The sequence below is a fragment of the Tauraco erythrolophus genome, chromosome 22 (genome assembly GCF_009769465.1).
Source record: "Tauraco erythrolophus isolate bTauEry1 chromosome 22, bTauEry1.pri, whole genome shotgun sequence".
In the NCBI taxonomy this organism is placed as follows: Eukaryota; Metazoa; Chordata; class Aves; order Musophagiformes; family Musophagidae; genus Tauraco; species Tauraco erythrolophus.
The window spans coordinates 1984516-2007434 of record NC_141486.1 but is presented as its reverse complement, the minus strand read 5'-3'; the positions used below and the strand labels follow the sequence as shown (position 1 = coordinate 2007434).

Genomic DNA, 22919 nt, shown 5'->3' with positions numbered 1-22919 from the left:
TGCTAAAAAAGTTTCAGGGCTTCAGAATATCGTCTTAGGTCCCTGGGTTAGTATTGTATTGCGTAAGAGTCAGAGAAGATTACTTAGACACTGAGAAGCAGCACACTTTAAAATCTGAGGGAAATACATCACCTGAATCCTCGGCACTTTGGGAGAGCTCTGGAAGCTTTTGGAGCAGCGTAGCTGGCTGGTGATATTCCAAATCCAGTGGAAAAGCACGTTCATAGGTGGGATTTGACTGGTGGATCTGGGTCTGGTTGTTGGCAATGGTGTAGCTGTAGAAAGAGAGACGAACTGTGGCATCCTCCTCCAGGATTCGACGTGGGGCCTGTAAAGAGACCAAAAAAAAACGCTGAGCTGATGCTCAGTTGTTAAGTAATGTATTGGCTGCAACTGCAGCAATTTCCAGTAACATCTTGGATAGGGCTGGCATCCTCCCCTGCTGTGGGAACGGAGTTTTAGGTGCCTTACGAAGATGGGAAACCCTGTGCTTTCCACTCTGAGAACATTAGGGTTAGTACTGAACTTGTGCTTGTTAAATAGCCCCATCATATTACCTTTTCCAACCTTTTTTGAACATACTGCTTCCAAAGAATAATGATTATAATCATCAGGAGCAGAAGAATAATAGCCACAAGGCAGCCCACGAGGATAGAGGTGTTGGAGTCATCTGCTTTCTCTCCTATCCAGGTGCTGGTTACAGAAGACGTGGTTTCTGCAATCATAGAGGTATGAAGAAGAATCTGGAGTTAACAAAGCACAGGTTATCTGTGCTGGCTAACTTCCTGCATGTCCTTTCCCACAGTCTGGGCCAGTAAAGATCTTTGGCAGCTTCCTGAGCATTAACATCAGCCATGTTCACATTTTGCTCTTATCAGAAATTCTCATTTTGGAGGCTCGTAGCTATGAACTGTGCAGAGAACTTCTGCAAAGACTGTTCTTCGCATTGGAACAGATTCCTGCGATGGATCCATGATAAAGCTGGCAGTTCAGAGTTTCACTGGCTGCACATATGCCTTCAGCTCACTTGCTCTGAGGCAGCCCAGCCAGCTAAGGGAAGAAGAAATAGCTGAGGCTCAGAGGGCTGTAAGGTGCAGCCCTGTGCACAAAGGCAGTAACCAGGCCATACCCAGTTCTCCAGAAATGGAAGGAGAGACCACATTAATTAGGATAACTAGGATGTTACTGCAAAATGCCCTGACACTCGAGCCCTTGGCATGGCTGAGTGACAGAAGTCCTTACCCCAGGTCCCCTCAGTAACGTTGCACTCTGTTTCCAGGAGATCCGTTGTGCTTGTGGCCACCGTAACAAAATTAGGATTCACGCTCTCCATGTCTGTAGAAGGGAAGAGAAGGAGTCAGTACAACAACGTCCCTGTTCCTACCAGCAGTCAGCAGAACCCCAACCACTAACCCTGCCTTCCCAAGCAGGAATGGGCTGAGACCCACGCAGCAGGTCAGGAACAGAGATACCTGCTCACTCAGGGCTTCCCAGCACACCCACGGGAATAACAACCCACTCCATGGAACAGCTTGTACTTCCTGACCACAGCAAACCACCAGTGCATGCAGGACCCTTCCCCAGGCTCACCCAGAGGGAGCTGCAGCAAAGGTTTGTTTTTTTTTTTTCCATTTTAACACACTATAAGAATCGTCAGCCCAGCCCAAGAGCCTGCCCAGTCCCACGCATGACGGGCAAGGGTAGCCAGGAGGGGCTGCTATCAGCAAGATAAGCAGCAAGCTGTGATCAGAGTGCCCCTTCCCCAGGATGTCCTCTCACTACAGCTGATTAGGGACCTTCTAAGTAGGAAGCTACAGCCAGATCATTTCACCGTCAGTGCTGGCAGTTTTCTCCAAGACTCTGTCCATTCCCTTCTAGAGCCTTTTAAAGCACTTCACAGCACTGACTTTGGCGTCACAGTTAAGACTCGAGGAAAAAAAAAAGTCAGCCTCATTTTTCACAACCTGGTAACTTGATCATCATCTGTAGATATACTTAAATTATTCATAACAAAATACTCAGTAAAGAGAAGTAAAAAATCAAGCCCATAAGCAGCAGGCAGCTGCCTCAAAAACAAATGCTCCACAGTCTGATTTTTGGTTGCCCTGGTTGTGCTTCTGCACATGTGCATCAGTATCAGCTGGAAAAGCATCCACCATAGACTGGACCTGCATTGTCCTTTCAAACCTCTCAGTGCTTCTACTGTCTCCTCCTTCCCACCATATAGCCCCATAGTGCCCTACACTTATGTTAACCCCATGCGTTCTGCACCTCCACACATCCCTTTTGCTCTCTATGCTTCCCCAAATCTACTTGCCTTGGAGGAATACTCACCTGACTGGAAGGAAATCTCGCTCATCATCATCCAGGTGTCTGCAAAGTAGAAGCGGCAAAGTATGGCTTTACCCACACGCTGGTTGAGGGGGACAGTCACAAACCTAGCGCTGGGGTTTTTGTCATCTAAGACAGTTGCCACTCCGACAGGTTCAGGCTCCCAGTCTGCAATCAGGCGTGGTTTGAACAGACACTCCACCTTCTGGAAGATCTTCACCCCCTTGGAAAACATGTTGTTACAATGCACCTGGGAAGAAGAGAACAGATCAGTCAGACGGGAGCAGGATTTACTGAAACCTAAGTCAAGCCTCAGGGATTTTCTGTTCATGAAGAGTTTCTATTTCTAGTATCTCCCTGTAGGAATACTCCCAACCCAGAACGAGGGGCTTGTCCCAATGTAGCTTCATCCACTCGTAGCGTGCAATGAGAACATTTGTGCAAAAAGACATTCTGAAGTAACTCTTTACAGGCAAAAGCTACATTAATGGTCAAATTTTGGCAGGCTCTTCAAAAGGCCCATATAAAAACCCTATACTAATCTAAAGCCTCATAAGCCTATTCTCCTTGAACATACACCCTAAGAGGGGAAGAAAAAAATCACTCCTGGGCTCTAGCCTCTTTTAGAAAGCCTTCAGAATCTGCAGTCTAAGCTAATTTAAAAAAAAAAAAAAAAAAAAAGAGTCTGAAAATGAGCTGAAGAAGATATCCCCCTGACATACAGCAGCTCTTCTGCTGTGGTTGCTCCCTGAAGACAACTGAGGATCTAAGTTTTCTTTACACCACCACTTAAGCCTGCATCCACCAACCTCTCCTGATGGCTCAGGGCATCATCAGGTTGTCCCTGCTGCAACGGCACCTCTGGTGTAGCTAACGATGCTGGAATTTAAGTGCAATCACCAGTCACTATGCTGCCAAGCTAACATCTCACTACAACAACAGCATCATCTCTCACCTCTGAGTTAGGGCTCTACATAGTCCACTTCAGACGAAGCGGTGTGAAAACTGCTTTCAGGCTGACTTCACGCCTCTGTATTTGGGAGGTTGGTTTCACCCTCCCAAGAGCTGGTAGCAACTTTCTCCCTCCTGCTCTTGGGTTGCACCCAAACCAAGAGGCTCCAGGATAAAAGCGATACCTCCATCTCCCTGAGTTGGGCACTGCAGACCCATCAACACCAGACACCTGGCACCCTCCCAGGCCTCCAGCACTTCCAAGGAAACGGGCTTCGCAAAGAGGGACAAGGCTTGGGAGGATCCTTCACGCTGTTCCACTGTGTCTTCAACGCCAATCTCGCCCTGCACCTTTTTAAACAAACTAACATGATGGTTTGAATTCTGCCACGCAGTTCTGAAGATCTGGACCACAGTATTTTGGCACTGTGGCCAGTGACTAGGAACCAGAAGGAATAAGGTGACAAAGTCTTCAGTATCCCTCAGTCTACTCCGTTTTCATAGCCACAGTGGTCCGACCCTCCCTAGTGACTCTACAAATTATTTCCTAATGACGCTGGAGTATTAACAACCGGGACAACAGCAGTTTCCAAACTAAGTGCAGCTTTGAGCCCTATTAATTGCTTGGCCTCTGTGAGGTCTTGCAGTGAATAGCAGCAAAGCAGTAATGAGGACAACAGGCCTGATGAGCAGTAAAAAGACAAAAGAAGGGTATTTGCATGTAATTAGGAACAGATGAAGCTTAGACAACACTATTCAATCAGGAGGAATAGCCATCCATAACAAGGCAGGAGAGCCTGACGCCTGCAATATACCATTTGGGCCATATTTGGACAGGAGTTGGATATGTTTGCATCTTGGACTGATACAGAGACACGTTCTATTCCAGACACCGCCTACTAATGTCCAATTTTATAGCATGCAAGCCTAAGTAATTTGCAATGCAGTTGCAATATTTGCTAACATTTATTTTTAATACTTCTTGGATACTGGGGATGCTCAGAAAACCGGAATAAAGCTAACAGGTATGAAGATACAAAAAAGTATTTACAGATCACCTAGCCTGCACAAAATAAATGCAAAGCTGAAACAGGCACCATTCAATAAAGAACAAAGAATAATTTATGCTAATCAATACAGCTTTATAATGAAATACTGACTGAAGTAGCTATTTTATGAGCTTATGTGTTTGATGAGGATGGCTGTGTTCACATGACAGATTTTTATAAGGGGTTTGATTTACTCATTTTAACATCAGACTCCAATTATCATAGTATGAACTCACGAATTATATTAATTTGCTTAAAAATTGTCAACTAGTAAGTCTTAAAATTTTAGGCACAAATTCTTCTGTAGGTGTTTTTCTAGCAGCAGGAATATATTCCTAGCTCAAGGTTATTTGCTACCTTTTTCTATGATCTGAAAGAGACAGCAGAATCACTAGCAATAAAATAAATTAAATGGGGGGGAAAAAAAAAAAATCAAAGTTTCCTATAATATCTTGAAGTTTTCAGGACTGACTCATTTCAGGGTAGTGAACTCTGAGAGGGAGGAAAAAAAAAATAAATGTAAGTGATGCTTTTTACACCGGACTTTTATCCTGGACACCAATAACTTTGAACTGTCTTTTAGCATGGTACCAAAGTCTCAGTGAACACTGGCGCCCTATCCCTTGGCGAGGAGGACTAATATGATCATAAGATTCACAAACAAAGAAGAATCGTCCAAAAGCAGGAAATTGGTACCATTCTTTTAGGCAGTTTGATGGAAAGCCTGCATCTAGTTCCAGTTTCTATACCTCCAAAAGAGTACTGGCAAAACTAGAAAGGATTGGAAGATAGCAACAAAAATTACTCTGGATCTCACAGGGAAGGTGTTGAGAAGTTCAGCCAACTTAGTTTACTGAAGCAAAGATGAAGAGAGCGGCTTAATCACAGTGTAGAAGCAGGAAAATTTCTGAGAAGGCAGGATTCTTATTTTTGCCAGCAAAAGCAGGCCAAGAGCCAATGGTTGCAAGTTAAAAATAGACAAAATAAAACTAGGGTAAGTAACCACCAAAACAATTTACTTAAGGATGTGGTGGGTTCTCCTTCATTTGAAATCTCTACAAGAAAAGCCACCAATCCTTTTTAAAAGATTCTGCTGTTTACTACAGACTTGAAGTTCAGTTCATCCTTTTCCTGTGTGTTTAAGTGATTTCCCACAGCACAAGAAAAGATGAGGCATCCAGAGAAATTTCTGGTCAAAACAGAAGCACAATCACATTCCTTCACCTCCAGGGTCAGGCAGCCCCTAGACAGCAAGCAGCCAGCATCCTAAACCCATCCTAAATCCATCTCGGCTGCTTCAGAGGTGTCTGCTTTTCAGTCCTTTAAGTCAAATACTGAAAGGAGACTGTCTGAGCTCTGCAGAGGCAAGTGCTCCCCTGCTTCACCTTTTTACACTGGTAAATTTGGAACACCTCCTCCTCAAATTTTGTCTATGGTGGACTCTGCTGTCAGGCACCTTGTATCCTCCTGCTTTGGGAAGAGGACCCAAAGTGGAATCTGGAAGCACCCAGACCCAAAGCCTGCCCCAGGCTGCTGGAGAGGGACAACGTTGACTACCTTCATGGAGGTGAAGTTCCGCGGTCGATCAAACTGGAACTCCATTTCAACAGAGCCTGTGCTGAAGCTCTCGTTCTTCCAGCCAACGTAGTCGTAGCCTGGCCACACACGGTACTGGTGGCTCTGTGTGAAGTCATCCAGTCCCAGCACGCCGTCCGTCAGCTGGCCCAGACCACCGTACAGGTGCCTAGCAAGGAAGAGCCAACAGTTAGGCAGACAGCCAGGAGAGCTCAAACGTGAAAGCACAGGGGTCCTTCAACTGGTATTGGGAAAAGTTTATTTACTCTTAACCCACTCTGGACAAGAACTCATTCCCTGTTCTTATGCAACATCACCTTTATTTTGTTCAGGATGGGCTTTTAAAATCTTTCCCTGCTTGGGAAAAGGCAGAAATTTTTGTGTTGGTATCAAGCACCGACAGCAAGCCAAGCTACGAGCAGAGCCTCGTGAGAATGAAAACTGAGACTGCAGCAAATGACACTGCGCTCTCCAAACAGCCTGAACTGCATTTCACCATGGGGCCCATGGGAGGAACACTGCTCCATCCTGTCCTGAGGGAACCAGCAGGGAAAGTTTTGCAGGCAGGCACAGAAAAGCAGGAAAAAGAGCAGTGAGACCATGGGCAGCTCACCCAGCCACAGCCAGTTCTAACTGGGATCATTTCTGGCACTGCGCCTTGTGCAAGAGGAGAGTGTTGGCAGCTCTGTTTCCAAGACTGATCCGACTATCTGCCCAAGACCCTGCCTCTTTCCACTCCTATCTGAGAGCGCAGAGCCCACTATACAGTTTTCCAGCATGATCCCAGAGCAGAAGGTGCCAGATGTGGTATGCTCCTGACCCACCTGCCTTCCAGGAGCCATCCCTGGCATGTCCCTTGTCCTGTAGCAGGGAAAGTGCAAACGGTTCAGCTGTCTTCATGCCTGAACTCTCTCCCTGGCAAGCTCCCCGTTTCGTTCAGCTGCCCCTGGACAGGCTTTGCAACCCAGGCCAGGCTGCTGCTACATACACTGAAGCTCTGCAAGTCCATTCCAGGTGAGCTCTGCCATCACTAGAATTTGCACAGGTGTGTGTGCCTTTGAACTCCAAAACAGGATTAGCAGTTGGAAGAGGCAGACTCCTGCATCCAGGCCAGCCAGGCACACAACCTAGAGGTTAAGTAGTTTGAAAGAGTCCTTGCTTAGCACAGAAGGTTTTGTGCTACCTCTAGAGCTCTCTGATGGTCCCCAGCAAATTCAGCTTCCTAGTTCAGTGCTGGACAGCTAAGCACAACACCTACATCTTTCTGCACATAAAACCCCTCTTTTTTTAATATGCAATCTCTACTATGTCAATGCAGCTTGAAAGCATCAGATATTAACATATAAAGACATTGTTATCCAGTATCTTGCAACATCCTACAAGCATGAAAAATGGACTTTCCACCCCATTACTTTAACCTCCAGCACAACAGAACACAAATAAGTTTAAAAAAAAAAATCACCTCTAAACACCAAAAAATTTAAGCAACAGTGACAATTTTCAGGAAGTTACTGACAACTGAAAAAGGACATATAATACAAGCACCTTAAGTCAACGGATGACACCAGGTCACTGAAGAGACTGTCAGGTCATTTCTGAGGCACGTTCCTGCACAGGCAGGGATACGCTGCCTCAGGAGGACAACCCATGCCCAAGTTTGTCTGAGGTTTCAAGCTGTTCAAACACACTCGAATCTGTACTTACAGCAAAGAAAGCAGCCACACTAAACGTCTGGAGGTTCAGCCAGTTATTTAACATTCCAGATACAGACTCTCAATGAACTCTCCTTCCATGACAGTCAACTATTGGGTAAACCAGAGACACCTCTGTATGTCAGTAACATGCCACCCTACCTAACCTCAGTGATGTGAAAAATTAACAGACCTTGTAACGAGCTGCCAAAATCCAGTTACTTTAGGCTTTTAGACTCCAAATTGGAAAAGCATCATACCCAAACAATCTCTACAGTGAGTAATCAGCCACCTTCCTCTCACACCAGAGTGGCAGCGGTGCCTCTGCTGACCTGGAGCTTCTCACAGGGAGTGATGCAGTTTTCCAAGTTGTTTCAAGTCCATCAGAGCTTTGTTTTCTAAAACAGTATCTCAACTCTGTCCAGAAGCTCACAGGTATCAAGCGCAGGCCTAGAGTCCAGGTGGTGCGCACTTTCTCAGATGCCCAGTTTACCCTGGAGACCTCCTGCAACAGTTTAAGATGCAGTCTGCTCGAGAATGCATTGCAGATACCAAACTGCAGAACCAAAGGCGACGAAGAGCGGAAGGACCTTCATCTGCTCCAGGGCCACTGGGACTGCACAGGTAGAAGGTCCAGCCAGCTCTCCCACTCCAATCTGGGGCGACAGAAGAGTAGCAGCACCTTATGATCTGCAGTATCAACGACAGCTTAAGGCTATACTTGAACCAACCAAGAAATCAGTGCAATGAATATGGTCACAATTAGAGACCAAAAGCCACGAGGGCTTTAAGGCAATCAGACACATCAGGACTGTGTCATCACATCACAAAGATAGAAGCTACGAACAAAGACAGCACTTAGCTGTATGAGGACACATTCTTCTCTTTAAAGAGAAGCAACAACTTCAAATAACAAAAAAATTATTTCTTTCCTGCCAGCCTCTGTCAGCTGGGGGAAATGAATCCGATGGATCCTGAGCCCATGCCCTCCTTTAGAAGAGCAACTAACAACACGTCAAAGGGCCTGGAATAACAAAGTCATGAAGCTTTGGAGAACCAGTAGGCTAGCCTGCAGGCTCTGGAGGTCTCAAAGAAGCGTTTGGGACATGAGATAGCAGTCACAGGGTAAGTAGGAAAGAAGAGATAATTGGCACAGTGACCGAGAGAGAACGGGACGACTTCTCCCACCTGCGCTCCTGGTAGCCATCATAGGTCGAGTCATTCAGATAAACGATGGGGAAGCCAGGAGCCGCTATTGTCCCTCCTTCAGGGATGCTATAGGATGCCAAACCATCTAAAAAAGAAGGCCATATACCTCAGAAATACAGCAGCAGCAGCCTTCCATCACCTCTGTCCATATGATCCTTTCACTTTTGATGTGGACCAACAGAAGCAGTTCCGTGGGCCTGGGATTCCCTCTGCACACGTGGGGACGCAGATGAGTCCCAGTCAGCGTTGTGAAAGGACTACTTTCCAGTGACAGGCATGGAAATTGCTACTTACCATACCAGACACAGCCATAAAGCTCCACCCTCATACAGACAGTCATTGGCATCTCGGTCACAGGAATCACCCGGATAAAACGTGCAATGATGGGAGGCCGAAGATCTTTCAAGACCACATCGTAAGTATCAATGTTGCCTTGGATCACCTGGAGAAGAGAGTTCCTTACCAGCAACTTCTTGCTATCGTGCTGTTCATTTGTACAGTGGTGTACTTGTACCCTATCTTTTGAGACTGGGGAGCTTTCCCATGGACTATCTGCAGAGGATCAGCTGCTGCTGCTCCTGTCCTCCTACCTGGTACATGGCTTACAGGGTGAAGGGTGCTGCCGTTTCACCTCCTGTCCACTACAGACCCATACCAGGCTGTATTCTGAGGGAAAGGAGAAAGGCAGGTGGGAGATGAATGTATGTGTGGACCATACATTGCAGAAAGCTCCAGTTACTAGTACGTAACCTTCTTTCTTCAAGTGAGTTTCCACGCACGCTCTAACAGCGGGTAACTGAGCACTTGCCCTCATCACTAGGTACCTGGGGGAGGGTCCTGATACCCTTTTTCTACAAGCCAGCAAAACTCCAGAGGTGCTATAGCATTTGAGGGATGAAGGTGCAAGCAGCAGCACGGCAGATGTCTTGAACCAAAGTGCTCAGCATGGCCACCCCATCCTGCTGAAATGCAGTCTGATATGGCAGCAACCTTCACCCTCTCCTTCCCCTCAGTTTCACCACTGTTCTGGGAACAGTCCACTATTTATTTTGACAGCTAGTTTGTGGAAACAGCTGAAGCTGTCAATCCCCCAGCAGCGGGCACAAAATGCCCAAGAGTGTTTTTTGAAAGGATGGAAACAGAATAAAGAACATTTTTGATAGAAAAAGTCTGAATTATCAGTGTCAGGGCTCCTGTTCAAAGATGCTATTGGTGGGAAGGATGAATCAGAGGCTGAGGTTACTCAAAAGACCACGTGGATTGCAATTGCTAACGTACAAGCAATTTAAAAGACAAAGGATTCATAGATTCATAGATTCATAGATTTCTAGGTTGGAAAAGACCTTATAGATCATCGAGTCCAACCATCCCTAATCCCCATTAAACCATATCCTCAAGTAGCTCATCCACCCTATTCTTAAACACATCCAGGGATGGGGACTCAACCACTTCCCTGGGCAGCCTATTCCAGTGGCTGACAACCCTTTCAGAGAAGAAATACTTCCTAACATCCAACCTGAATCTCCCCTGACTAAGCTTATGCCCATTTCCTCTTGTTCTATCTCCCATCACTAATGTAAAGAGCCCTTCCCCTAACTCCCCACCATCTTTTCTCAAGTATTTGTAGGCCGTAATCAGGTCTCCCCTCAGCCTCCTCTTCTCCAGGCTAAACAGCCCCAACTCCCTCAGCCGCTCCTCATAAGTTTTATTTTCCAGCCCCTTGACCAGTTTAGTTGCCCTTCTTTGGACTCGCTCCAGGAGCTCAATATCTCTCTTAAAGCGAGATCAACAAGAGAGCAGAAAGGTGGCTTCCTCTTCATGGCAGAAGGGAAGATCTCCAGAGAGTGAATGTGGATGGAGAGTCCATTGAGAAGTGAAAGACCTTACACAACAGGAAGTCACTCCAAAGACTGCATCTCCCTGAAGAAGAGCCAGTCACATCTGGTGATCTACTGGATTGCACCAGGATAGCTGTGAAAATTTCCTGCACCAGGTTGGACAGCTCTACAACGGCACAGTCTCGGGAGCTGACCAAAGAAAACAGAAGGAAAGCCAAAAAAATAAGCTCACTTCCCCGTCCTCTTCAGCAACTCAACAGGCTTTTAATCTGCAGCCTCTTAATATCTCTCTTCCTAGAAAAAATACTCATGGCTTCTTCCAGTGAAGTAGGGACACATAAGTAATCTTTCTCTTCAGGAATCAAGTGAGTTGTCTAACCAAGTTAGACAGTGACTAACCCTTGCAGCTGTCAGATGGCCTAAAGACAGGAGACCTGGAAGCCACCTAGGCTGACTCCACAAGACCTTGCTGATAGGACACAAAACCCAAGATGAGACAGAATGTAGCAGAATATCCCATGTCTTCATCACAGAAGTTGGACAGATCCTCTGGAGTTGACTGCTTGTCAGAGATCTCTGAGGTGGCAGGTGTGCCAAGCCAAAAAGTCTTAGATGAACACAGTGGAAGAAAGCTCCAGCCATCCCCCTCAGAAACAGGTGCCTTGGCACCAGCTCTGTACTGGAAGAGCTGACATTTCTGCCTGTCCTGTACAGACATCTTCTGACAGAAGCAAAAGAGAAGATGCACTCTGCGTAGCACCTCCACAACGTGGGGTTTCTGCTACTGAGCACAGTTTCTCAGGGCTAAAAAACCCAAAGTGAATCAGCTGTGTGCAGAACAAGCTCACCACCAGCTTCCAGTCCCTGCTACTACTGATGACAACATTCCCAGCATCGAGAATGAAGTGGTGCTGCTGGCAAACGACTGTAGGTGGTTGATAGCAGAAGCTGACGAGGCACCAGGACTCAACAGCGCTGCACCATGCAATGTTAGTGCCAGTGGAGAGCACTGTCCTTAACTGGTGTCAGAGACAAGAGGGCTGAAACTTCACCATTTGCCTTTACCAAGCAAGTTAAAGCTGAAGGTGACTTTCCTAGTGAGGAGCAGCATGTGCCACGTATCTGACGACTCAACATCTTGTGAGATCTGAAACTTGGCAGCACAGTGAAGGGGTTTGTTCTGGTTTTGGGTTTTTTTTTTTCGATTGAAATGATTTGTGTGATCTCCTTGGACAGACACATGCCAAGATGGGCTCACAAAATCATACTCCGAAATATCAGTAACTGAGCATCTATCAACTGCAGGACTCAAAGAGGCCTTCCTAATGCATACGAATAAGTAGATTAGGGTCTTGAACCTCCATCTGCACTTCTTTCTAGGGCTCAAATGATTTTACAGGATGCCTTTACCAAATTATTTCAGAAGCACTGCTGTCTGGTCAAATACAAATTCACTAATGGAATATACCCCCTTACTGGTGACGCATTTTGTAAAATGTGTTTTATGGAAAGCCATTTTTCAGAGGAGCTGAAATGGCAGGAATTGCACCCCAATGTGTATGTCATGTCCAGAACAGCAGGAACAGAGGAGCAGAAGCATCTTCTCCAGGGATACCAGGAGGGAAAACTTTCTGGTCTCACGTAATGAGGAACAAGTACACACACTGACAGAATATATGTCAACTTCCACGTACGCAGAATAGAGTTTGGCTCAAATTACAGCATCATACACAGCTGAACACATGCTCATTACCTTATTATGGCCCAAGAGGGAGATCTTGCAAAAATTAACCCATCCTAAATCGTAACACCTGATGCTAACACAGTCACGAGTGCCTGAGAACACTGCTCTGCACAGACTGACATGGGGGACAAGAAGTATTTAGCTGCTTGTGGACAGCGTGACCAGTTGAATTCTGACATAACTTGAAATGTGGACAGACTTCACCTAAGAAAGTACTGATGAAGAATCGTTAGCCCCCATGGAGCTTAAACTTCCCCCTCATCCTGCAAACCTGGCATTTCTAGCACACACCAAAACGTGAGGGGTGGGAAAGACAACGGTAACGGCCGAACAGCTGATCAAAGGCCGGAGCGAGCCAACAATTCACTAACAAGCTAGAAGCTGTTACTGAACACTGTGACTTCCAAAGCACCCCAGTGCTAGAAATCACCACCACCCCCAGTACCTCTTCTAGTCTGGCTTAGGTCTTCAGACTCCACAAGGCAGCCTGAGGCAGGGGGATCAGCTCTGCTGAGCTGCACATGAGAGGAGGGGGTTCCTTCCCAGGGGGAGCTCAATAAAGGCTTATCAACACGACCAGAGCACAGCTAGCGCTGAGCTGCGCGCTCCAATCTGGAGAAAGCGGGAGACAACTGTAGTGAGTGGGGAAGCCTCTTGGAGTGTGTCTGCTCAGCACGTTTTCCTACCCTCTAAACTCCTCTCTTCTCATTGCTCCCTACATTAAACACCACTATCAGACATCCAGAAACTCATCTCCATTCCCTGCCACTCCCTCCCTTTTTTGTTAATCACAAGCAGCCATCTGCTTTGCAGCTTCCAATTTAGAAGCAAATGTCTGGCTGGTAGAGGGACATTCACATGACGGAACTAGATGATCTTTGAGGTCCCTTCCAACCCTAACCATTCTATCATTCTGTGTTCTGTATATGGACAGAAAGGTAGTGAAGAGTCGGTTTTCAGTCATGGCAATGGCTTGGATTTGGGGGATCAGGTCAGGGAATAACAGTCCAACACCACAGCACACACAGGACACTGAATGCCTGCCAGAGAAGAGTCAGGATAAAGGACAATGCACTAGGCAGTACGTAGAGGACATGCCTTCTACAGTCTAGTTCTCTATGACTTGACTTCTGCATGCTTCATGATTCAGTTCCTATTACACTCACCTTCCTGCCCTGACGATCTTTCCAGGAGATCCAGCGCTCTCCATTGCGGCTGTAGTCGATTCGGTAAGCACGGGCAAATTCTTTGCCGGTGGCACGGGCATGCCGTCCCTGAGTCCCAATCAAGGTGATGAAAAAGAGCTTGTGCAGGTCAATTTGAAGGAACTGTACGTCTTTTGGTTGCAACAGGCCAGCCGGGCACCAGGCTCCATCCCCCTCTTCCCTTTGTAACCTGAGGGGAAAACCACACACATTAAAAAAAGGTCACGTCCAAGGATCTCGCCTTCCCAGTAACTGAGGAAACACCTTGAAACTTTGAGAACTGGGACGAAGAAACCAAATCAGCAATTCAAACCCGACAGCTGGCTACCAAATACCTCTCCCCTTAGGGTGATGGTTGATTGAGACTTATCAGCACCCTGTAGCCAGTTTTTCCCTGTTAAGAACAACTCCCACGGTTTTGGATAGCTTTCATTAACTGTTAGAAGTAATTTCTTTCCCAAACACATACTTTCATGTTGACTGGAAACAACTATGCTACTCGGTAGGTAATGGCATACTGCATCATTTTTAGCACCTTGCTGGTAAAGCACATACTCACTTCTCCTAAAGCTCATACAGTAAGGCCTGAACCTCTACTTGACCACCTCCTACAGCTCTAACAAGTACAAAAATGTATCTGAAAAATACATTTTGGAAAGAAAAGCTCTGCCCATCTACAAATTATTCTGGCTCATCCCAAAATATCTTCCACCTTTCCCTCATTAGCAGAGCTGCTTGTGCAGGACACTGCTAGGTGTATGATGTGAAGGTCTCTGCTTCAAAGTTGAACATTGTGGCACCGGCTGCAAAGACTAAGGCTTCTTTATCCTTGGAGATCACATGCCAAGCAGAGCACTGCAGCCATCAGCAGGTGGAGCCACTGAAGGAGACATGGCCTTACCTAGGCTTCCCTTAGCTCAGCTGTGCAAGCTGCAAGGTGGTGAGTTTTAAACACAAAAAATATATCCAGCCACACAAAGACCATGTGGGCTTTTTAGCAACAGGGATTTCTTAGCAAACAGCAAGCCCTTGAAGCGCCCTCATCTTTCCAACAGTTATCCCATCCCTAACTGATGGGATCGGTGAGTGCCAACCCCCGTGTACCAAGGAAGGCAGCACCCAGAAGGAGACACCGAGGGTCAAGGCACAGGCTAGAGAACATTTTTGTCTCCGGCTGGTCAGCTGTTTGTCCAAGACTTTCTTACAGTGAAGTGGCAAGTAAAAGAAGCTGTAAGAAAGGCAGGAAGGGTGACTGAAATGACAGGGACAGACATCTGCACAGGACAACCATGACCTCTAAGAACATGAAGTCAGCTACAAGGTGCCTTTATGTCTTCACCCTGTGGACATCCAGCTGCCCTGGCAAAGAGATGACGGTAACAGGTGGTAAGTGATGCCTGAAGTATTTGCAGAACTGGAGACAAGCCATACCTCAGAGAACAAAGCAAGTCTCCCAGCTCTCAGACTCACAGGCTTGTTCAAACTCCATTACAAACACACGACACTTCGCATCTTTGCTCTACCACAGACTAAGAAAAAAAAAATAATTAAGCACTAGGAGAATTTTATGATTTTGGACTGCCCAAATTCACCAGAACAATCTAAACCTGAAATTCCTATCTGATTTGCAGCAGAACTGTAGGAATGTTTCATACCATCGTTATAAACAACGCTAAGAAAACTTACAAATGTAAGTATTTTGCACATCCTCAGTTAGTAGCTTTAAAGTAAGTGACAGAAATGAAAAGCCAAGCTTATGAGAAAGACTGTAGTACAGCATGACATTGGAAGAAAACCCTCCAGCTGCTTTTTAACAATTCCTTAACTCCGCAGTTTCCAGGTTTTTGAGTCAAAGTGGACACAACCCATTTCCTCAATATGATGCTGCTGAAAATTTCATCCTTGTAAATGATTTCCTACGATTTAGTTTAAAGCATTCTACAAGAATCCCAGGGGCACTGTCCCTAGCTGACCTGTAAGTCATAAATCCATCAGAGATTTATTCACAGAACTATAGGAAGACCAGAGTTGGAAGCAACTTCTGGAAGGCTCTAGTCCAATCTCCGGCTCGCAGCAGGGCCAACTTCAAAGCTGTAGTGTATTGCTCAAGGACTTACACAGCCACATCCTGAAAAACCTCCAAACGCTGAGACATCACCATGTCTCTGGGGACCTGTCTGAGAGCTCCACTGCTTCATTCTCATGGAGAAGGATTTTTTTTTAATATTGATTCAGAATTTCCTGTATTACAGCTTGTGACCATGACCACTGCCTCTTGGTCTTTCATTACGCACTCATTAGACTTAATATGGAAGCAGTGGACAAGCTAAGCAAACTAAAGGTTGCTTTAAGGGTGACAGAACTTCTTCCTCAATCACATACTAGATATCTAGAAGAAAAAAGGATTTTTTTTTTTTCCCAGATGTTAACCTACCGTGCATACTGGGGTCCTGTGGAATCATACCACTGGCTGGAAGCAGTGATGTCTTCATCCCGTATTGTCCCTTCGTGCATACCCAAAGGGTAACGGCATATAGCTGAAAAAGGGAACAAAAGCAAGTTACAAATCAGTACCAATTCTCTCCAAATCACCAGACAAGTTTAATTAAAAAGCTATCAATGCCTAGAGAATAAACGTGGTAATGATAAAATAGAGAATGCAAATAAAGAGGATGAAATAATTACCATAAACTGAAATAAGTAATGACACACACCACTCAGATAATATCATTCAGCAGAGTCCTGGCAAGGCAAAAAACTTCACGAAACATTTTAAGAACATGAAAGCCAAAATCATACTAGTGTTCATGGTTGCATGGACCTATTTTACAGTGAAAAATTATTTATCGATAATGATGAAATATAAAAACGAAGAACTTGTTAAAGATTTTTCTTCTTCTGTAATAAACTGAATGCTTGACTTGCATTCAAATAATAGCAATTATTATTTCACCAGTCCAGTAAAAAGTGAGAAGTTAAACAGTTTCTGTTACAGAGATGACTAGGCTACTTTATGGAAACATCTGCCCAAGCCCCTCACCCTCCTCATCTGTTCCTGCCTCTAGCCTCAAGTGAAGCAAATATTTCTCCCCTGGCCTGAGAAGACTCTCAGACTTGGTGCCTCCAGGGAGTAGAGACACAACTGGCTCAAGCCATGGAGCTCTACAAGCTCAATATACCAAAGACAGTGCAGATGTTGCTTACAAATCCAAGCTGGCCAAGTCCTCTCCCCTGACACAAGTTTTTAAACATGTCTTGGAATATTAGAGATGTTTCAGAAAACTCAAAGTCTTAATGTATTCATTAAGGCTCAGTATTCAAAACAGGAAAGCAAGATATTTGTCAGACTGACACCACCAGCAGATTAAAAATAAAGTTATCTGGGATCAAATCATGAAACAATTAAAAGACCAAACATTGTCAATGGCAAGCCCCAGGAAAAAAAAGGAAATGAACTTTCCTATAGATTTTTGGTCTTTGTCCTCTGGGCTCAAAGCAGCCCCAGCTCCTGCCCTGCCTGCAGCAACACAGACAATCACCAGCACATGCTGCAGTCACTGAGTGGCACACGCAGGTGGGTTGGCATTGGCATCCTCGCTGCCTGCTGCCGTATCAGCAGCTCTGCCTGCCCTTCCCTCTGCACAGGCACTGCCCCAGGTGTCCTCCTCACTCCTGTATCTCAGGTCTGCTACCCTCGTACCAAACCTGGATAGAAATGTTCCTCAGGTTCAGAAGCTACAAGACAGGGGCATGAAACCCACCTTGTTGCTACCACCATACAAGATAACCACAGGCTGAATAACTACCTGACAGATTTCAACGTGGAAATGTTTGCAACTTGGCTGCAGCTGTTTCCAGAAACAGGATCAACAAAGTGTGATGTTCTAGGTATTCCTAAATAATCTTGTAAAGGAGATGGGTGATGAGGTGACAATGTTTGTTGATCATACCAGATTATTTAACATAGAAAAAAGCAAATGAAACAATTTTAGCAGGGACTGTGAGGATGAACCACCGCCCACTGTACTTGAAGACCAGGTTCGAGAACATCTGAGGAACTTGAGGGTGCACAAGTCCATGGGACCTGATGAGATCCATCCGCGGGTCCTGAAGGAACTGGCGGATGAAGTTGCCAAGCCACTGGCTATTGTATTCGAGAAGTCGTGGCGGTCTGGCGAGGTCCCCGATGACTGGAAGAGAGGGAACTTAACCCCCATTTTTAAAAAGGGGAACAAGGAGGACCCGGGCAACTACAGACCGGTCAGCCTCACCTCTGTGCCTGGCAAGGTCATGGAGCAGATTCTCCTGGGAACCATGCTAAGGCACATGGAGAGCAAGGAGGTGGTGGGTGACAGCCAACATGGCTTCACCAAAGGCAGATCGTGCCTGACCAACTTGGTGGCCTTTTACGATGGGGTGACAGCATCGGTGGACAAGGGTCGACCAATGGATGTCATCTACCTGGACTTGTGCAAAGCTTTTGACACTGTCCCGCACGACATTCTTCTCTCTAAATTAGAGAGTCATGGGTTTGATGGATGGACCACTCGGTGGATAAGGAATTGGCTCAATGGCCGCACTCAGAGAGTAGTGGTCAACGGCTCAATGTCCAAGTGGAGACCGGTCACAAGTGGCGTCCCTCAGGGGTCCGTGTTGGGCCCGGCCCTCTTCAACATCTTTGTCGGTGACGTGGACAGTGGCATGGAGTGCACCCTCAGCAAGTTCGCCGATGACACCAAGCTGTGTGGTGCCGTCGACACGCTGGAAGGGAGGGATGCCATCCAGAGGGACCTCGACAGGCTGGAGAGGTGGGCCCGTACCAACCTCATGAAGTTTAACCAGGCCAAATGCAAGGTCCTACATCTGGGTCGTGGCAATCCCAGGCATAAATACAGACTGGGTGGTGATTGGATCGAGAGCAGCCCTGAGGAGAAGGACTTGGGAGTACTGGTGGACGAGAAGCTCAATATGAGCCGGCAATGTGCTCTTGCGGCCCAGAAGGCCAACCGCGTCCTGGGCTGCATCAAGAGGAGCGTGGCCAGCAGGTCGAGGGAGGTGATTCTCCCCCTCTACTCTGCCCTCGTGAGACCTCACTTGGAGTACTGCGTCCAGTTCTGGAGTCCCCAACATAAGAAGGACATGGACCAGTTGGAGAGGGTCCAGAGGAGGGCCACGAAGATGATAAGAGGGCTGGAGCACCTTTCCTATGAGGACAGGCTGAAAGAGTTGGGGCTGTTCAGCCTGGAGAAGAGGAGGCTCCGGGGTGACCTTATAGCGGTCTTCCAGTACCTCAAGGGGGCCTACAGGAAAGATGGGGAGAGGCTGTTCAGGAGGGCCAGTTATGATAGGACAAGGGGTAATGGTTTTAAAATAGAGGGAGGTAGGTTCAGATTGGATATTAGGAAAAAATTTTTTACTATGAGAGTGGTAGAACACTGGAACAGGTTGCCCAGAGAGGTGGTGGATGCTCCATCCCTGGAGACGTTCAAGGCCAGGTTGGACAAGGCCCTGAGCAACCTGATCTAGTTGGAGATATCCCTGTTCCTTGCAGGGGGGTTGGACTAGATGACCTCTGAAGGTCCCTTCCAGCCCTAACCATTCTATGATTCTATGATTCTAAATTATGGGAATACGTACACAACAAACATGAAAACATCATTACACCACAGTCTGTATTCATGGTCAGATGCCAGCTGGATAGGGAATAGAGCTCTTACGTTTTCCTTCTCCCATCAAAAGGTAGAGAAGGCAACACAGATGATGCAAAAGGAATTAGCAGCTTCATCATTACAAAAAAGATCATTGAATTGAAGTATGACAAAGATCATTTATATTCTGAACAATTACTCACTGTCTCTCAAAATATCAGAATCAGGAGGCATCAAAAGATCAGGTGGCAGAGTCCAAAAAACAACCTGTGCATCCTTAATCTATTAAACACTTCAACTGTCAAAGGTTCCCACGGGTTCAAAAATCAGCTAAACTCACAGCTACCGCAGGCAAACACGCTCAGAAAGCTCCTAAGCAGCAGACTGCAGCGAGCCAAGAGCACACCTGGGGCAAAGCTCTGCTGTGTCCTTACCCATCCACACACTCTTCCAGAACCGGCACGGATGGGACCCTGCTGGAGTCAGGACACCAAGCTGCATGGCCCCTGGTCTCACCCAGAACATCCATTCCTATGTCTAAGGTTTCTTAAGAGTCTGTTTACAGAGTTCCCTGGAAGGCAGCTGGTGTCTAGCTGGGATCAGGCATGACGATTGTGGCTGCTGAAAGCCAACTGAGGGCTCTAACCCTGCTCTGATATTGAAAAGTAAGTTTAGTAAACTAAAGCACTGTCTTCATTCTTACCTCTCCCACCACAGACCAGAACGACCTGATTTATGGCTGGAAAGCTGGTACATTGCTGAACTATGGGTAAGTATCTGAAGATTTTCCAAAAGGGTTGAGTCATCCTCTGAAAGCAGAAAGTGTTTCTGTGTTCCTGCAGTGGGAGTCCTGTCTGCTCACACCTTAAAGGTCAAGTGCACACCCTACAGCAATGCCAGACAGAGTCAGCTAGCTGGGAAGGACTCGAGGGGACTGAGACTTACTGCAATCCTGAAAACAACTCCTTAGTTCCCAAACACAGGGCTGGCAGATGGAAGCCAGAGTGGCCCTGGCATCGAGGGACACTGTGCAGGTGCCTGTGGCTCTCACCAAAACAGGCAGCGCGAGGCTTTCACCAAAATGCACATCCTGTCAAGCAAAGCCATCCTTGGGTTCTGTTCAGGTGCCACCAGGACTCCTGCTCACACATCCCTGACCCTTTTCTATGCACTCAGGGACACACTCACCTGCCATGCAGACAGGATACATGGAGGATCAGAAAAATGTCACCTCTATTAGTGAGGTCTAACAATCAGTGCTGGGCAAAAAGTCTGCACAGGATCCTTCCCACACAGGATCCTCCCTACACAGCTCTGCAATCACCCACAAAGCAGGCCCTTTGGTTTAGAAGGCAATGCAGAAGGTGCTCTGGACCACTCCTGGAGCAGATCAGGAGGTCAAGATAATCAATGGCACCTGCCAGCATCACAACCGAGGAGCTTCAGCTGGGCTATGGGTGTGCTGGAGTCTGGCTGGGAAAAACAGGACACAGTCCCTCAGGACAGAGAGGCAGCTGAGCAGCTGTGGGAGCTGAGAACACAAAGCTGCTTGAGGAAGTCACAGGCAGAACTGAGAAGTGTGAGCAAAGCTACATGCTCATTTCTTGCTGGAAAAGATTACTGCAGGAAGGTGGGACCACAGCTCTGTGCTCATCCCTGCAGGTGTGCTAGCTTCTGTACTTACCACTCATAGAATCATAGAATGGTTAGGGCTGGAAGGGACCTTCAAAGGTCATCTAGTCCAACCCCCCTGCAAGGAACAGGGATATCTCCAACTAGATCAGGTTGCTCAGGGCCTCGTCCAACCTGGCCTTGAACGTCTCCAGGGATGGAGCATCCACCACCTCTCTGGGCAACCTGTTCCAGTGTTCTACAACTCCCACGGTAAAAAATTTTTTTCTAATATCCAATCTGAATCTACCTCCCTCTATTTTAAAACCATTACCCCTTGTCCTACCACAACAGGCCCTCCTGAACAGCCTCTCCCCATCTTTCTTGTAGGCCCCCTTGAGGTACTGGAAGACCGCTATAAGGTCACCCCGGAGCCTCCTCTTCTCCAGGCTGAACATCCCCAACTCTTTCAGCCTGTCCTCATAGGAAAGGTGCTCCAGCCCTCTTATCATCTTCGTGGCCCTCCTCTGGACCCTCTCCAACTGGTCCATGTCCTTCTTATGTTGGGGACTCCAGAACTGGACACAGTACTCCAGGTGAGGTCTCACAAGGGCAGAGTAGAGGGGGAGAATCACCTCCCTCGACCTGCTGGCCACGCTCCTCTTGATGCAGCCAGGGACGCGGTTGGCCTTCTGGGCCGCAAGAGCACATTGCCGGCTCATATTGAGCTTCTCGTCCATCAAGAGATCCACATGTGACTGACCCTCTAGCTGCTGTCTTCCCCCTCTTCCACTAGTTTTAGCCATCAGATCCAGATGGCAACCCCGGTTCGAAGCTGGACATGTGGGAGTTGTACAGTGCAGGGCATGGCAGTGTAACGGGGAGCACAGGACACCCGCTGAGCTCCCCCACAGGCTTCACCTCACTTCTGGCTGGTTGCAGCACAACCTCAAACCTCTGCAGAGGTCCACTGGCCAGAGCAGGGTCAGAGCCAGACACAGCCAAAGGGCTCCGACAAACAGAGCCAGATCCAGCGGAGCAAACAAAGGCCCTCAGGGCTGCACTGCTGCCCCATCACACCTTCAGCCAAGCTGGAAAAGGATTGGACTCATTTATTTCACAGACTGTCTCCAGCTCAAACCACCTCATTTCGGGGATTTTTGCAATGTATGTTGCAGGCCATAATCTTACTCATCTCCATCGTGATTAGGAACTTGCCAAACGCTGTAGGATAAGAGGTCATGCTCTCCACAGGGACTCACAGGCTCATATCCCTATCTCCACCTCCTACCAGGAAGGGTTTTCTACCTTTCCTTCCACACCTTTCTCTCCAGACCCTCTCTCGCTGGCTGGAGAGCTGTAGCTTATGCTTTGCTAACTGGTAATTTACTTTCCACAGTGAGCACAGTACCTCTGAGCCAGTCTAGAGGCAATTTTGTTCTGCAGGTCACATAATTAAATTGATGAAGAGATAATCAGAGCTCAAAACAGGCCTGCTGAGAGCACAGGCCCTCTGGGTGGGCAGAGAAAGGAATATTATCCATGTGCCTGAGCCCTCCTGAGACTGTCAGGAGAGATGTTTCACTCCAGTACAGCTGTCGAGTAAGACTGGCCAACTCAGCCCAGAGGAGACATTCAGGAACTATGTTAGTGATTATATTTACACGCACTCATTACATCTTATGCATTCACCATGAAAGGGCAAAGAAAGACCGAGAAACAACCATAGGAAAGGTGGGAGACTGGAGTCCTCTCCCAGCCTGGCAGGTCCCTACCAGGGTTGACTTCGGTGCCAGATGGCTCAGGCAGTGATGCCAACAGTAGCATGCAGAAGATCATGGTAGCAATCGGAGGTGCTGCGCAGGGTCAGATGGGTGCAAGTCCTTCAAAGACAGCAGCTGCCATCTACATTTCTGAAAGACAAAGAGAGAGAAGATGAGAGTCCTCCTCCAACAACAGTCCTCCTTCTCTGTGCTGCAGACTTGTTACCCTGTCACTGCCTCATGATGGGCTGGGCAATCTTCCATGTCATCAAGGGCATCTTGACCTCAGCCCTACTCTGACCCA

The 22919-nt window shown here is 47.1% G+C and overlaps 1 protein-coding gene across 1 annotated transcript in view; it reads right to left on the bottom strand.

The window, feature by feature from the left end:
* The window catches only part of LOC104383644 (discoidin domain-containing receptor 2), a 32812-nt gene extending 10121 nt beyond the window's left edge, over nucleotides 1-22691 (bottom strand). The window contains exons 1-10 of the mRNA XM_009991850.2: nucleotides 22628-22691; nucleotides 16028-16130; nucleotides 13555-13783; nucleotides 9101-9248; nucleotides 8786-8891; nucleotides 5889-6075; nucleotides 2335-2581; nucleotides 1243-1335; nucleotides 558-715; nucleotides 133-328 (exon numbers count right to left, since the gene is read on the bottom strand). Coding sequence (XP_009990152.1) covers nucleotides 133-328; nucleotides 558-715; nucleotides 1243-1335; nucleotides 2335-2581; nucleotides 5889-6075; nucleotides 8786-8891; nucleotides 9101-9248; nucleotides 13555-13783; nucleotides 16028-16130; nucleotides 22628-22691 — 1531 coding nt within the window. The remainder of the gene's footprint in view (nucleotides 1-132; nucleotides 329-557; nucleotides 716-1242; nucleotides 1336-2334; nucleotides 2582-5888; nucleotides 6076-8785; nucleotides 8892-9100; nucleotides 9249-13554; nucleotides 13784-16027; nucleotides 16131-22627) is intronic.
* Nucleotides 22692-22919: the final 228 nt, after the last annotated feature.